This window comes from Liolophura sinensis, chromosome 10 (assembly GCF_032854445.1).
Source record: "Liolophura sinensis isolate JHLJ2023 chromosome 10, CUHK_Ljap_v2, whole genome shotgun sequence".
Taxonomy (NCBI): domain Eukaryota; kingdom Metazoa; phylum Mollusca; class Polyplacophora; order Chitonida; family Chitonidae; genus Liolophura; species Liolophura sinensis.
This window is the reverse complement of record NC_088304.1, coordinates 16,292,024-16,308,675: the sequence shown is the minus strand read 5'-3', so window position 1 is coordinate 16,308,675 and position 16,652 is coordinate 16,292,024. Positions and strand designations below refer to the sequence as shown.

General features: G+C 42.0%; 2 protein-coding genes across 2 annotated transcripts; both read left to right on the top strand.

Moving 5' to 3' along the window:
* Positions 1 to 4,183: 4,183 nt before the first annotated feature.
* LOC135476776 (potassium voltage-gated channel protein Shaw-like) lies at positions 4,184 to 9,301 on the top strand. Its single transcript, XM_064756907.1, has 2 exons — positions 4,184 to 4,916; positions 7,973 to 9,301. Exons 1-2 carry the CDS (start codon positions 4,218 to 4,220, stop codon positions 8,873 to 8,875), a joined length of 1,602 nt encoding a protein of 533 aa, XP_064612977.1. The 5' UTR covers positions 4,184 to 4,217; the 3' UTR covers positions 8,876 to 9,301.
* Positions 9,302 to 12,058: 2,757 nt separating this feature from the next.
* Positions 12,059 to 16,216, top strand: LOC135476762 (potassium voltage-gated channel subfamily C member 3-like). The gene is made up of 2 exons (XM_064756890.1): positions 12,059 to 13,948; positions 14,825 to 16,216. The coding sequence occupies exons 1-2, from the start codon at positions 13,325 to 13,327 to the stop codon at positions 15,743 to 15,745; spliced, it is 1,545 nt and encodes a 514-aa protein (XP_064612960.1). The 5' UTR covers positions 12,059 to 13,324; the 3' UTR covers positions 15,746 to 16,216.
* The last annotated feature ends 436 nt before the right edge of the window (positions 16,217 to 16,652 follow it).

Sequence of the window (16,652 nt, the reverse complement as noted above, 5' to 3'; positions counted from 1 at the left end):
TCCGAAGGGATAATAAACTATTTTCTCCGAAGAACAGCGAAGTACTTTTCGCACGGTAGGTTTATTTGTTTATTTATTTGGTGCTTTTCGCCGTACGGAAGAATATTTCACTTATACGATGGCGGCCAGCACTATGGTGGAAGAAAACCGAGAGACATCCTCACGTCTGTATGTATGTATGTATGTATGTACATCCAACATTACACCTGGCCATGCAGTAGAATTCGAGACCGTAGCCCAGGCAAGAAGTCATTTGTGTAAGTATTTCTGTCATTAGCTATTTTGTTGTGGTCTTTGTCAAGTTTGATCTCAATGGTTTGTCTCTTAACTAGTCCACATGTACGACCATTTAACTTAACACGTTCCACCAACATGGTGCACGTGTGTCTTGAAGTCACATTCTTCAGTAAATTGTCAAAGCTTGGTGGTTCAAACCGGGAACTCCGGTTTCCTTCAGCCATATAAATGAATAATTATTGAATAAGGCGTTGAGCAACAATCAAATTGCTTATGCAGAGGACCGTAGCCGTAAGTCTACTCAACCTCTGCTGAAAAGCGTGCACATCTCGTATACGTCGACGTAAACATAGCTATTTAACATAATCCTGTCTGAACAGTGGAAACGACGCTACTAGCTCCTGGAGGGAAGTCGTAAACAGTAAATGACAGTAAGTTGACATGTGCAGACTCCTACAGCTCTACGAAAATCATGCGATTCGATAGTCACGCCAAAGAAATCGTGTTGTGACAGCCCAAAGGCGTGAATTGACGATGGAAAGTAAGACTTCTAAGGAGCTCCTCGAATGGAGGTCGGAAGTCCATCTCCCCGCATTAAGATGAGATTTAGAGCTATCGCCCCCACGGCGGAGGAAAAAAAATGTTTCAACCAGTTATGCCCCAGTACTACAGCCCGTTATTGTAAGTTAGAGGAAGTTTTATTTCCTTAAATATAATTAATTACAAACCTTTCTGACAAAACAAGGGCCGAAAAGCGATAGGGTACCGGTAGGTTAGGACGGTCTGGTTTAGGCTACAATCAAATAAATAAATAAATCAACAAATAAATAAATAAATATTTTACACGTTCCAAGAATTGAAGTTCCCAGTCTTGGAATGTTATTCAACTTTGATGCTCTGTTTGGTCATGGGCGATAGGTGTTTTCAGTATGAGGCCTACTGCTAGTTGCATGAGCACAGGTCTATAATATGTGGCTCAACTGGTTAGCGTGCTAGCGCAGCGTAATGACCCAGGAGCCTCTCACCAATGCGGTCGCTGTGAGCTCATGTCCAGCTCATGCTGGCTTCCTCTCTGGCCGTACGTGGGAAGGTCTGTCAGCAACCCGCGGATGGTCGTTGGTTTCCCCCGGGCGGTGCCCGATTTCCTCCCACCATGAAATATTCTTGAGTACGGCGTAAAACACCAATCAAATAAATAAATAAATATAATCTTTTAATTGCAGTTGTGGGTCGAGGTAGGGACAGACCCTCTCGTCGATGACCATATCATACGCCAGATGAGTGGAATCATATGATATCCCACTTTTGTCTGTCCGTCTGTACGTCCGTCCGTCCGTCCGTCCGTCCGGCGGCATGTCTATCTATCCCTATCCAGCCTGTTCCTGCTGTTTTGCTTATGCAGTTTCAATATTTGGTGGATACACTGGAGGTTGCCAATTTCGCTATATCTATCAAAGCCAGATATCAACTGGAAGAATGGATCGTAATCTTACTGCACCTATAGCGATGTCATGTTAACTGGCAGACGCTAGCCTACCTACAACCACTTGATTCGCAGCTATGTTCGTAGCTAATCTGTTGCATGTTTCGTTTCACTGGTTTCATGTGGTTGAAATCAACAACCGCTTTTAAACATCCTTGACGGTTGCTCGTGGATTAGTCTGCTTGATCAGTGACGGTATTAGAATATATACCGACACTTCGCTGAACTCACAGAATAAAGAGGTTATCAGTCATATAACCTCGTTGTATTATGTATATATAACCCATAGAAAAGGCACAGTTGCCTTCAGGAGGCGGTAGATCCAGGGTCAATCCTGGGTCGAGTCAGTCACATCTAAGACCTTAAAAGATGAAGTTGTAACTTCATCGCTTGGTATTAAGCATGAAGGGGATAGTGCAGCGAGTGGTCGACCCGTATCAGTATAATGGCTCGGGCGACGCAGCTTACTCGCCTTCGGTAAGGCGTCTCAGTGAAGCAGCACTAGATAAAAGAGCGGTGGAAATCCGTCCTGCAACAAGAAGGCTCATTACATGCACTCTAGGGACTCCTTCGTCGTCATATGGCTGAAAAATGGTTAAGTACGAAGTTAAACCCCAAGCACTCACTCTTTAGAAAAGGGTGGCATATTCATTCCCATTGGTAGAGTCGTTTGTCATTTGGGATTGAACGTGATAGCGGCCATGCCACGAAACAATCTTGTGTTGAACGACGCCATGTTTTTATAGTGCTTCCTCACTGAAACACCATGCCCTAAATCATCTTCCTTACAGCCACTCTCTATGCTCGCTTTACATCACTGCCAACAACTAGACAGCCTTTGGAGCCTGAGCTACGCACGTAGGCTTGTTTAGACTTAACGTCACCATTGGTGTCCTCGCGCGAAACTACTTAATCAGTATTTATCAATTAAATTGTTCCCGGTGTTGGCTGGAATCATGTTGAAGATATGTGTATAAAGTATTAGCAGAATCAAAGATTGAAACAGAGTTGAGACCTCATGTCTCATGACCGTGGCCACGGTGACCTGAGCGTTGTTCGAGATTATTATACAAAATTTGCTAGTGATGGCAGTGATTTAAAGCGAATGTTACAGAGCGGCTCATGCGCTGTAAGGAGTATGACCCTAGACACCACACATGACATTGTGCACAGTCAGAGTGTTGGCGCCATGTCAATACTGACACTGGCGCAACAAGTACTTGCCTCTTGGTCTACCCCTTTTAACCCAGCGTTAACTGACGATGTACAAGTATCATGAATCTTCAAGTATTATTTATGACTAGACACTTGGCTTGGACCAGAGTTTTTCCTGTCACGAGATAACAACGACTTGATGTCTACAGGACAGCTGGGTACAAATGAGTTAAATGTAATGAGTCAAATAACGTGGCATACTTCGTACACTGTTCCTCTGCGTTATATGGGAAAAACAATGCCAGCCCTTTCTTTAGTAGCTTCACCCGGTTTCCTCCCATCATAATGCTGGCCGCCGTCGTATAAGTGCAATAGTGTTGAGTACGGCGTAAAACAGTCAAATAAATAGATTACTTGGTTTCATCTATTCAAAGAAAAACAAGAAGCCGTTTGATTGCTCCATGAAAAAGGGTTAAAAATTGGGGGAAATAAACACGTGCATAAGATATAAACACACAGTCTATATGCATAATCATTTAATAGCTGTTGCCAGACAAGGAAGAAAGTGCATGTCAATGTCAGGGAGACATTCTCGTTTTGAAATCAAAGATCGATCGAAGTTCAGATTCGAAACATTTGTTGACAATCGGTGACAGATGCATGCATTCCGTGTTGGTTAAGAACAACATGTAAACACCAGTTGTTAATGCTTATATAAAACACCGGGCTTCTCCATTAGCGTATATATATATATATATATATATATATATATATATATATATATATATATATATATATATATAGGTCAAGGACATATGCAATGAGTTTCAGTACAAAAACAAATCCTTTGGCGTCTCATAATCGTCAACACATTGGCTCTGCATTATAAATAATCAAGTAATTACGGCACCAAAATGTCTATAGACTTACATGTTCTAGAAAACAAAATGTAACCCTTAGTGCTATTGTTAAAGTGTCGTTTATCTAAGCACCTGCACCTTAGTACTGCATGCTGCTGTTACGTTGTGGCCGTGTTACATTTGTGCAGTGTTGATCAAAGCCCAGTGTTTATTTGGCTCGACCATTTCACTGCTGATACAAACTCAGTGGTATGCAGTTATTTCAAAAATGTATCCGTAAACATTGTACATGCTACAGTCTGTACACATGTGTGTTGTGGGTCCCCCCATGCATCTGCCCAGCTGCGTGTACTACACTAAACCCCTAAAATAGCATCCACCAGCCGGCGACTGACCTACAATGTGGTAAAAGTCCAGGGTAAGGAGCACGCAGCTGAGGTATGGGGATGTACCAAAGCCTAGCCTAAAGAATGAATTGAGGTATGCCTGGGCTCGAGGGGACGGAAAATAGGGAAGGGGTTTGGGCCAGAGGAAGTGAGCCAAATGGACTTCAGTTGAAAAAGCCAGTTGCGGAAGTAGTAGGCGAAGCGACTGGAAAACCTCAGAATGACTTAGAAATGAGCAGAATGGATGAAGACGCCATGTCTAAAGAAAGTATTTTTGTTGCAGAAAGTGAGCCTGAAATCGATCCTCAGCCAGAAGCGCCATCCGCGGACGAGGAAACCATACTTATAAATGTGGGAGGACAGATTTTTGAGACTTACATCTCAACCCTGAACCGTTTATCATGCAGGTGTAAGCTCGCAGACGAGGTCTTCCTGAGAGGACATTTTCGCGCGGCTCACGGCGATTTCTTTTTCGACAGGGACCCCGATACCTTCAAGTGTGTGCTCAATCTTCTACGAACTGGGCAACTCCATGTTCCCACGCACATCTGTTGTCCCGCTATCACAACGGAGCTAAAGTACTGGGGTGTGGACGATTCAGAAATAGAGAGGTGCTGTTGGGGGTATTATAATTCATGGAACAACCAGAGTAAAGCTTTGGGGCAACTTGAGAAAGACATTTACTCGACCGCCATTGTTCACTGCATAAACGAGGCTACAGCGTCGCGATGGCAACAGGTAAAGGCGAAGGTGTGGAACTTCTTGGATAACCCGGCTTCGTCTCGAGCTGCCAAGGTATGTAACTGTGTGACGTCACGGCTGATGAGTAATGCGATACGGGCTCAGTAAGTCGTCGTGACATTTCCTCTTCCAATGTCTTTATTTGCACCTTTATTTGTAGAGCTTGTTGGTTTGGTTTTTTGCCCTGAATAATGATAAATGAAACACTTCATTTTATGAAATGACATTTGTGTCTATAGTTTGAAAGTGGTGTCAAGTAAGACATATTGGTGCAGTGGAAGACTTCGATGTCTTGATGTGTTCGACACAGTTTGTGTGGAGCACGATTTGATGAATATAAGCTTACTTTATTGGGAATAACTTCTGAGAGATACTGAGAAATCCTGACAGGCTGGATAGCTTAAATGAGTAGGGTTTAAAATCTGGTGACCTGGTTCAGACATTGGTAAAACGCAGCAATGTTAAAGTTGGGACACATGCATATTCTTGAAGGAGGATATATTACGTATTGCATGTGTGTCTCTTGTTATATGCTTGCATCTCAAAATTTGCTGCAGTTCCGATCCATGTTACTGAATCGGTTGACCTGCGGTGTATAACTGTTATTAAAAGCTTAACAAATCTACCGAGTCAAAAGTCTGGCACTCGCTTTCAGCACAACAGAATCTGACTTTAATTTACAAACAAACAGACGACAGCGACATTTATTTATTTATTTGATTGGTGTTTTACGCCATACTCAAGAATATTTCACTTATACGACGGCGGTCAGCATTATGATGGGTGGAAACCGGGCAGAGCCCGGGGGAGACCCACGACCATCTGCAGGTTGCTGCAAAGGGCCGGAGAGGAAGCCAGAATGAGCTGGACTTGAACTCACAGCGACCACATTGGCGATAGACTCCTGCGTCATAACGCTGCTCTAGCGCGCTAACCAACGACAAAGCTTTAAAGCCACGGGCGCAGCAGCATAGAGGCTGGATTCTATGAGGTATAATAGAAGAATTCAGTGAGACAAAAATCATATGCTAAGCATGAAAGACGAATAAGTAAAATGACAAATGCGGTTTCCGGCAAAGTTTTAGGACTATTTGATGCGGCGCGCACATATTACTACAGCGAGGTTCGGCGTAATGAAATCTGGGAACGATTAAATATGCCTCCATGGGAACGAATAATATACCTCCAAGAGAAATTATAGCCTTACACATGGTGGTTGGTTTGACACCAGTAGCTTAAGTGAACACATATACGCAAAAGATTCACTTCTGATCAGAAGCATCTGTTCGGGAAACTGAGCGAATACACAGCAGCAAATGCTAGCTGTCTTGAATACATGGGCGTTCTCAGTCCACACTACAGCTAACCGAAACAGTGGTCAAGAAAACAGTGTATGCACAACGAGACCTACTACAGAGTGTGAGACATTACACCCATGCTGACCTCGAATATACACTTAGTAGCGGGTATTTTGGGCCGTTATAACCTAATATTTTGACAAGGGTTCTTGGTATCGACTTACAGTGAGGCGATGACGTGTCCATGTACTAGTTATACCGTATGGGTCTTAAACATGTGGCGAAACATCCACCGCAGCAGTCTATTGTAGTTTGGGTAACCTGATGTGTTGTACCGGTGTATATATACCACATTCTAAACGAATACACATGTAGGTTAAATGTTTATGTATTTACTCGGAAATACATATACCGGTGTATATATACCGCATTCTAAACGAATACACATGTAGGTTAACTGTTTATGTATTTACTCGGAAAAGGTTAACACACACGACTGGGCAATTACGTGTAACGTGCAACACACCTCCCTATATAGGCTACATGTGACGTCACCTGAGGTATGCTATCCCAATAAGCGCTGACCGGATTCGAACACGCACCCTTGTAGGTGAAGGGTTAGTGTCGTGGTCTTAGTCTCAGACGGCCGAGAACCTCAGTGGAAGAGACACACTCGTGCATACACTCCACGTTTGTGGAGGTCTACTGCTAGATAAAACATTTTCAAATGTAAACCAGTCTATTTTTCGATTGTGCTCTAAATCCCATGCATTTTCACTTTAGCGCTAAACAGCATTTTTGCTTCTCTTAAGCCTAACATAACCAGCAGTAATTTTGAGACATTTTGAGTTTTTAACAAAAAATTTTTTTGTTTATCTAATACGTGTCCAGGTGCTAGTTACATCGCATGGGGCTTTGCCCAAACATGGTCCTAAATTTCCCTATTTCGCTTTGATATTTAGTTATGTCTCCGTTACCATTTTAACTGAGTGAGTTATATAGACGAATGTACAATTAACTGAATGGCACCGTCTAGGAGAATGCACGATGTGTGGAAAATACTGTGGCTCTTAATATATGTTGCTATAGATACTCATTTTGGGTCCCACGAAAGGTTGTTATTTGTTTTCGGTTTAGTAAAATCACGTGGTCTAAAAATTTAATCGGTCTATACCAAACATTGGGGTATTACTAGTTGGTGTGTGGCATCACGGGGACCTTGGCCACTATATAACCCGGATGGGTTAGAGCGTTAATCCAAAGAATGTATATTTTCTAAATTCATCTCTGCTATATATACACACACACACACACACACACACACACACACACACACACACACACACACACACACACACACACACACAGATATTCGTGTACAGGTGTCAACCAATGTGGACGTTCCAGGTCGATTAGCTCATTTTGAGTTAATTTTTCAATTAACACATTAGATGCATGCCCTGCTTGATCCGCAAAAATGCTTTAAAAAACGCGACGAGTCTCATTTCACAGCTTATTGAATAGAAGACAATTTTTCACACAGCATATATGGTTATGCGTGGTTATATATTGTATATGCTAAGGGAGTTAGCAGTTAGTAAGGGAGTCGTAAATCTTAAATCAGGCAATATCATTCCAACCATTCGGTTTTTATTGAGGATGAAAGCCTCAATCCAGGCCCCTACTCCTAATCCTGTGTTTTATTCATAAAGGAATTACACGTCAACTCTGGGGACAAAGTGATATTTTTACTCTCAGTGGCATAAAACAAATGACCTTTCATCTAAAGTGTGTGTTGTTTTCCCCCCACAGGCATACACCTGGATTTCCATTCTCGTCGTCATCGTCTCTATATTCACCTTCTGCGCAGAGACTCACCCAGTCTTCCAGGTGGCCCAAGAAGATGACATTCTGCCGGAGTATCCGATCATGACTGACAGGCGCATTGTTGAGGTTAAACGGCAACAGTCCAATCCGGACACTCCGGCCAGCACGAGTAAAATCGGTGCTGGAAACAGCTCTGATGTGAACAGTGCGCATGCTCGCCCGCAAATGGTTCCACATCCATCTCTTACCATTATAGATTTCGTGTGTCTGTTTTTCTTTACAATGGAATTCTTGCTCAGGGTGTTATCTTCTCCCGCCAAACTCAGTTTCATGCTTTCCCCGCTGAATATCATCGACTTCATCGCCATTCTGCCAGATTATGTGGAACTGATCATCATAAGCTTTAATCCGGCAGAAAGAAACACCGGCAGTTTTGTTGACTTTATTTTTATTTTACGAATAATTCGAATTTTCAGAATTCTACGGCTTATTAGACACGTTCCAGGCCTCTGGATTCTGCTTTTCACAGTAAGGGCGAGTTTTAACGAACTGCTTCTTATGGCAGTGTTCTTGGTGATCGGCATGGTGGTGTTCGCCGCTCTGATTTACTACGCCGAGAGAACTCCCGACACAGACTTCAAGAACATCCCGATTGGTTTCTGGTGGAGCCTTGTCACCATGACAACGGTGGGGTATGGCGACATGATACCCAAAACCGGTCTTGGTTACCTGGTCGGTTCTTTTTGTACTCTGGTCGGACTACTTATGTTGGCATTCACTTTGCCAATAATTGTAGGGAACTTTGTGCTCTACTATACACACATCCAGTATATCATCAGCAAAAGGAACAAAATTCAAAACAAGTCAGAGGAAACCGTGTTGCGCTAAAAATGTTCGGGGAACCACGGGTCTTTCCTGCAGATGTTCACGCCTCTGGGAAACCACCGAGAGTGAATGGGCCGTGAATCCATGCGTGTGTGCGTCGACATAGTAGCTATGCTAATTATATAGTACTAAAGACGCTTTCTAACATGGAATCCAGGTAGAATTTGCACGGATGGCGGTACAGGATATTAGTGTAACTCTTTGCTCACTTCTGTAACACATTTTTTCAAAGTGTTCAGTCCGATGACTGGAAGTGCAAATGACTGGATGGTGCATCCAAAACAGTAAGAGTATTAAACTTCCATTCCTTAAGATGCGTACTCAGTGCAATCTAGCCATGAGTAAGCTTTGGGCATAGCTAGAGGATAATCATTTGTATTAACCATTGAGTGAAAAGTTGGCCTGTGATCATAAATTTTTATATAATAAAGAAGCAATGTTATGTAAAGATCAACTGGGTTTAATGTTGCGCAATGTTTATAATGAGGAAGAACCGTAGACTGTTAGCTGTAGAACAGCCGGTCAACAAACCGATCCGAGAAAGAGTTTAGCCTATATACTACATGTAAAGTTAATAACTATTGTGCTTTTACTGCTTTTTAACGCCATACTCAAGAATTTTTCACTTGTGAAATATAGCGAACTGCAGTGAACTTCATGTCAGACAACATGAGAAAGCTTCGTCAACTGCTTATGGGCATCAAGCTCCGAGAACAACTGAATCAAGGAAATGTTGAAAATTCCCAGTTAACATAAAAGAAAGCTAAGTTTTGTCACACAGATAACTGAAAACTATGCGTAAGATACTTTCATTTGTTTTTGTTAGATTTTTTGAAGAGTGTTGAAAGACATTCAAATATTTAAATTCCATTGTGGGCTTACTATGAGTCATAGTGACGGTAGCTGGGAGCTCTGGACGTCACGTCATCTTTTTTTCCTGATGTTCACCAGGAGGAAGGGTTTTTTTGAAAACATTATTTCAGCAATCTGTTACTCATGGGTTAAAAGAGTTATTACAACATTCAGCGTCGTGATTAGAGTTGGAAAAACGTCCTGTGACGTCAAAATTCCATAAAGCCTGCCTTAGAATTCAAACGTTTGAACACCTTTAACTCTTTTCACAAAAATCTTTAAAAAATGAGTGAAAGTATATTTATTCACAGTTTTAAGTGGTTTACTTAGTGATGCCTACTTCGATATTTAGAGGTCTTGTACTTTAAATAAAGAAGAACTGAGCCGTCAGCTTGCGGATTGAAAGGCAAGCACTTGTCAAGATGGTTGTGTTTTTTCACGCCCAAACGAATCCAAAATTTGTGCAAAGGCCTCACAGAGCTCAGAATTGTCATATCAGCAATCAATGAACTGCCTTGATTTGTCTCCATGTAGAAATGGGGATATCGCAAATACTGGTTGGTTCGCTGTCAGTTTAGTCGGGCGAGGTACTTATCCACGATCTTGCTTTAAAGCAAGAAGAGTGATATGTGAACGACATGGTGAGCTATATTCGGCGAGTTTATATGGCGTATATGGTTTAAAACAGCTCGACTTTTTATAATTTTAAAATAAAAAACTTAATAATACAAACTAAAAGGACAGAAATTAATTTACCGCCCAACCTCACCACATTTCCCACAAAACCGCTCATTAAACAGTTGGCGGGTCGTGCTGCTGACCTTAGGATCGGTTTGCTACGGGTTTGTCCAGAAACTATGTAGATTCCTCCGCTCTCGCTGTTTGCGGCTATTGGTAAAAGCAACCGACGCTTTTGTAGCCGTCTGTGATGTCTCACGTCTGGTGAAGATCACTGATCTCCCTTAAATAATGTGTATTTATAGGTCACACCTGGAAATCTTCGTCGGCAACTTGCCAAGGGCCGGTTGTTTACCTCGGCGATAGGGTTTCCGTCACCCATAATACTGACCGCCATCATGTAAGTAAAAAATCTGAACTACGGTATCAAACAGCAATCAAATAATTAATAAATAAATCTTTGAATCGTTCGATGCAAAGGTATTGGTTGAATCCCAGTTAGGGACAAAGATATTTTCCATATCCCTGTGATGAACGATCTATACCATTCTCTGAACCTTGGTGACAAAAGGCGACTGACAGCACTCGTAGAGCCGTGAAGGTGTTTAACTCAACGTGGATACACACTTGTACATTCGAGGCATTTCTGATATACATTCTATTGCATTTTACGTCTAAAACACAATTCTTTGGTCGATGTTTGTTTTTGGAAGAACTTGCTCTGTACCCATTCTCAAAATATTTCACCTTTCTCTAAATCCCTAGCGGACGACGTGATCAGAAGCTTGGAGGTGAATTGTCTTCACCAGGCATTCAAGGATAAAGGCGGATAATGTTTTAAGTTCACCATTTTGAATTCATCAGTATGAGCCAACCTCTCGCAAACGAGGCAGATGTCTTTGGGCCATCGCCACAAAACGGACACAAAGCTCCTGTTATTATAAACTAGTTGTGAATCTAGCGTTACACGTATCTGGGGTTTATCAGAAAACTCTGATGAGTATTTTTGATGCGTTTCTTTAGATTGCTTTTTTTCTACTTCTAGCTCATACTCCAACATGATATTCTGGTAAATGTACTGCACCTGACTGATAAGAGCCTTCAACGTATAGACAACACACCTACATGCTGCTTTTAGTACTCTTGCACGTTTACCAGGCATACTGCAGGCGTGGAAATTCCATATGTGATGATGGCTGCCAAAAAACACGCTCGAGGCAGTTAAAGTAGATAGCATCCGTAGATGTTAAGCCCATATTGAGTTTCAACAGCTCTTCTGTAGCCGAAGGATCAAAGACACGGTGGAAAAGTTTGGTTATTACTGCGATTTTTCGTACTCAAGCCTGAGTTGTTCGAAGAACAGAAAAAGCCTCTGATATAATCCCCATAAAGTAAGTGGTTGCATCCGATGTAAAGGATATTCAGTGTGATTCTTCGTACATGAGAAAGGATAGTCTATTTTATGTATAGGTATGGAAGAAGCTGTTGACTTGTGTTATGTGGGGTGTGATAGACGATGTTGACGTACTAACGGAGTTAGCAGACACGTTTGATGGATGTGGGTATTTTCAGCGGTCGATTGGTAAAAGTTTTCCTCTCTGAAAAAAAACCTTGCTTGTCTGCAAGCGTTATGTAATGGGCTTCGTCAACAGGTAGGCTGAAGACGATGAAAATGGATTGGTATTCCTGTTGTATCTGGGTTCAAAAGCAGAATTCATCCAGGTCAGTGAAGTTACTGTGAGTCCAGTTAAGGCCAACATGCATTCAGCCTACTTACACAGCATTGCCTACTTGGAACAGACTGATTCTCATTCGAGGTAGCCTAAAACTCGCAATTATCTCATTGGATACAAAGTTTGTCTTATAACCTCTGTAGCCAAATTTGCTCTTTAATTTGTACTTCTGGGAAGTGAAGAGTTTATGGATATTGACCGTGTGAAACTTTGACAGCACTATGATCTGCGGAATATTTCTTCGTACGGTTACTGACTTTAGCTTTTCATTTTAACTGCGGGGCTGTAAACACATCAACCGGATTTACAGCTTTACCTAAGATAGGTATTTATTTATTGAATCCTGTCATATTTCTGCTATTGTTTCAGGAAAGAACTTTCAACTGGATTTACTGCTTTAGCTAATACTCTACTGTGGAGTCAACATTGTAACTTGAAAGAACGTTCAACTGGAATTACCGCTTTAGCTAATACTCTACTGTGGAGTCAACATTGTAACTTGAAAGAACGTTCAACTGGAATTACCGCTTTAGCTAATACTCTACTGTGGAGTCAACATTGTAACTTGTGGATAAAAAAGGGATTCAACTGTGTGCAGCTGTGGGATTTTACGGTGAGCATTCTGTGATACTCAGTTTATTGGCAGCTAAGGCATACCCGGTTGTCTTAGTATAAGTTATGTATATATACTTTTATCAGATGTGGAGAGACAGCTGATGCAACCATCAGTATTGAATACTGAATATTTAAAACGGCAAGGGAGGTGACAAGAAGTTTGTAGCGTTTTAGGGTCGATTGCCTCTTGATGTTTCTTACTACATGTATCACGCATGAAGGACCTCCCGATTTGGAAATTTACGCCTGTGTATTAGTGCAAAATCTGTTACTCCCCTACACTGATACTCAAAACGAGTTCGTTAGATTGAAATTTCTGTCGGATTCAATTTGTTCTGGCCACCAAGAGAGCTGTGTTAACAAGATTCTACTCTCAGCAGGGAGCTATACATCACTGACGTCTTTTCATCCCTTACTATCATCGGTGAAATCAATGAAGGTGATAATCTCTGAAATACAGTTGTGTTTTTGGAAACACTGTACAAAGATATTTACTCTGCTGCAATGCTCAGCATTATTTTATTTCACGTAAAAGCCTAATGACATCGTGTAGCGCAACCGTTTACTCTGAAGTATGCCTAAGGCCGGAAGAAGAGCCCGGGGAAACAGGAATTCCACGTCGCGCTCGTCGCTTGGTCTTAATTTGCGAAGATCCGAAGGCGACGATGTTACGAGTTTGCCAGGTGTTAGTTTTTCAGATGGCATGTCGTGTAGTGATGCGTTTTCTATCAACGACGAGACCATTCTCATCAACGTTGGAGGTCAGGTGTTCGAAACCTACATTTCGACTTTAAATCGTCTGGCATGCAAGTGTAAACTGACGAACGAATTGTTTCTGCGGCGCCACTTCCGGTCTGACCAAGGTGACTTCTTCTTTGACAGAGACCCAGATGTGTTTAGGTGTGTGCTGAATTTGTTAAGGACGGGTCAGCTACATGTACCTTTGAACTGGTGTGCTTCTACCTTACAAAACGAGCTGTTATTTTGGGGTGCCGACGTCGGCGATGTGGAGGGATGCTGTTGGTCTGCTAACAGGTGTTTGAAAGGGCAGAAATCCGCTTTCCAGAAGATGGAGAAATGGCTGACTTCAACAAGAACGACGGAAGAATGGTCGTCCATAGTGATGTCACCTTGGCAACGACTCCGAAGAAAGATTTGGCTATTCTTCGGATATCCCTCTTCATCCATTCCAGCACAAGTAGGTATCGTCCCAGCCCTTGCGGTTAGTTTTGTTTCTACCTGAGGGTATATTTTAGTTTTTATATAGTGCTGCAATAATCTAAAACTGTCCACTGGGCTGTTCCACGGCTTTAAATGAACCTAATCCTTCAAACCTCACAGAAAAAGGAAGAACATATACCTTACAGTATGGAGTAGATTTATTGCACATCAGATTATGGTTTGGTTAAATAGCTTTTAATTAGAACAAATCACATTTTAACCATTATTAAAACTTTTTGCAGGGCCTCCGTGGCTCAGTCGGTTAGCGCGCTAGCGCAGCGTAATGACCCAGGAGCTTCTCACCAATGCGGTCGCTGTGAGTTCAAGTCCAGCTCATGCTGGCTTCCTCTCCGGCCGTAAGTGGGAAGGTCTGTCAGCAACCTGCGGATGGTCGTGGGTTTCCACCCACCATAATGCTGGCCGCCGTCGTATAAGAGAAATATTGTTGAGTACGGCGTAAAACACCATCAAAAAAAAAAAAAAAAAGAAAAAGAACTTCTTGCGTTACTATTGACTAAAATCGATGTGATTCTCAAGTTACTTGAAGGTTGTTTGTTACATAGGTTTTTGAGATTTTCACCATGGTATGGTATTGTCTTTTATTATGGTATTGTCTTTGATCAAGTTATGGTATTGTCTTTGATCAAATTATGGTATTGTCTTTGATCAAATTTTTGAATCTTTCCACAATACCGGATATGTGCCGTATCAAAAGAGGACGGCGTCACACCACAAAGAAAAGGCACTGTGTTGTCACGAAGTTGTATCTGAGGAACATCGTATTGCTTACCATACTGCTGTATGCCTTCTCTGTGAACTGTTGTCATAAGCCGTATGTTCATATTTCTTGTAGATATTTTCCTGGATTTCTCTAAGCCTCGCAGTTGGTTCCGTCGCCACGTTCTGTATGGAGACATATCCTGGTTTCCAAGTCTGTAAGGAGACCATAGTCACTTCCCATGGCGGACAAAATTCAGCCGAAAAAATAATGTCGTCTGCGATTGGTCCAGCGGCTCTGTGTAAAACCGGAAGAGAGCCTGATTCGGCAGTCATATCTAAGTCCCTCCAACCCCATCCTGTAGTGGTGTTCACGGATTTTGTGTTTCTGGTCTTCTTCAACATTGAATTCTTTGTAAGGATTCTTTGCTCACCAACTAAAATGGAGATTTTGTTATCTTATGTCAACATCTTGGATTGTTTTGCTTTACTTCCAGACTATTTGCAATTGATCATGGTGACATTTTTCACAAACCAGAGTCGGTTGAACAATTCCTTGCACGTCCTATTCGTCCTAAGAACGTTTCGCCTGTATCGAATTTTTAGAATTTTCAGTCGACGGAAAGAATTTCGCGTTCTTCTTTGGATGTTAATATTGAGCGTGGAGGAACTACTTTTCGTGTTGTTATACCTTGTTGTTAGCGCGGTGACCATGGGCTCCTTGATTTATTTCGCGGAGCAACGCGAAACATCAGATTTCAAAAATATACCCATTGGATTCTGGTGGGGCCTGGTTTCCATGACTACGGTTGGATTTGGAGATGTTGTGCCAGAAACGACTGTAGGTATTTTACTTGGATCACTTTGTATGTTGAACGGGGTATTGATTCTGAGTATGACAATAGCGACAATGGTGGGCAATTTCCTTTTACATCGATCTCAGATTCATTGTAGCTTGAAGAAAATTTGCAAATCAAAGGGTCAGTCAGAAGCCACTTTGGTTTCGACAGAGCCGGGTAATCACTCCAGAGGCCGAGCCGTTCCATGTTGTATCTAACTACTTCAGTCATCGTCAATTTTTGAACACAAATGAACACATTCCAAAGAATGGAGTTGGACATGTTTGCATGTATATACAGCTCTCACAGAAGCATAACCTTTTCAAACATCGCATTTTAGTGAGTATGCATCTTTGCTTAGGGTTTAACGAGGAATAATTAGGTGTGTACGCATACTGTGTCTTCCTATGGCAGAGCGAGTCAATGCGGCCAAAGCGCAGCCGAAACTGACGTATCATACCGAAGACACCAGACATGACACCCCACTGATGCAGGGCCAACCACTAATGTTTCCTTGCTCTTACCTCTCAGTGCTGAGCGTCAAGCGCGGTAACAACAAGTACAATCTTGAAGTCTTTGGTATGACCCGCCCCGGGTTTGATCTCGAGTTCTCACGACCTAGAGGCGAATGCTCTAACCGTTAGGCCTGCATTTTGGTAAATATTTTGTTTTTAACAATACATCCAAGTTCACCCTAACTTGAAACTTGGCGTTTTCAGCCTTTCCACTCCCAAAACGTTGACCTATAACACTATCCATTATCTATTTATTGACTTGATTGTTGTTTAGCGCCGTATACTGGAGAATTTATGGGCTAGTGACGAGTTGTGACGTACAGATGTCCATCAATGTCGCCAATGACGCCATCGCCAGCGAGAGCGGGAGCCTCCACAATTTCCCTCCACAAGGCCGGAATTAAACTTCTGTTTGTGTCCTAGAGCTTGAAAGACAAGCGTGTTAACCACTTACGACACTCTTCCATCTGGTTTGTAGTTTACACACACATTCCAGTATGCGATTATGCGAAACGCTTATATAACAAGTCATATTCTCATCGTAATCTAGTTTACTTTTTACCTATCTAAATTTATGGGTGTCAAGACTGAAAAAGAACATTCTTTTCTC

Excerpts from the sequence above, each read along its gene's own strand:
- LOC135476762 (XM_064756890.1), top strand. The coding sequence starts at position 13,325 with ATGCCTAAGGCCGGAAGAAGAGCCCGGGGAAACAGGAATTCCACGTCG. Across the intron at positions 13,949-14,824 it reads CTTCATCCATTCCAGCACAA|ATATTTTCCTGGATTTCTCT; the intron begins GTAGGTATCGTC and ends TATTTCTTGTAG.
- LOC135476776 (XM_064756907.1), top strand. The coding sequence starts at position 4,218 with ATGCCTGGGCTCGAGGGGACGGAAAATAGGGAAGGGGTTTGGGCCAGA. Across the intron at positions 4,917-7,972 it reads CTTCGTCTCGAGCTGCCAAG|GCATACACCTGGATTTCCAT; the intron begins GTATGTAACTGT and ends TTCCCCCCACAG.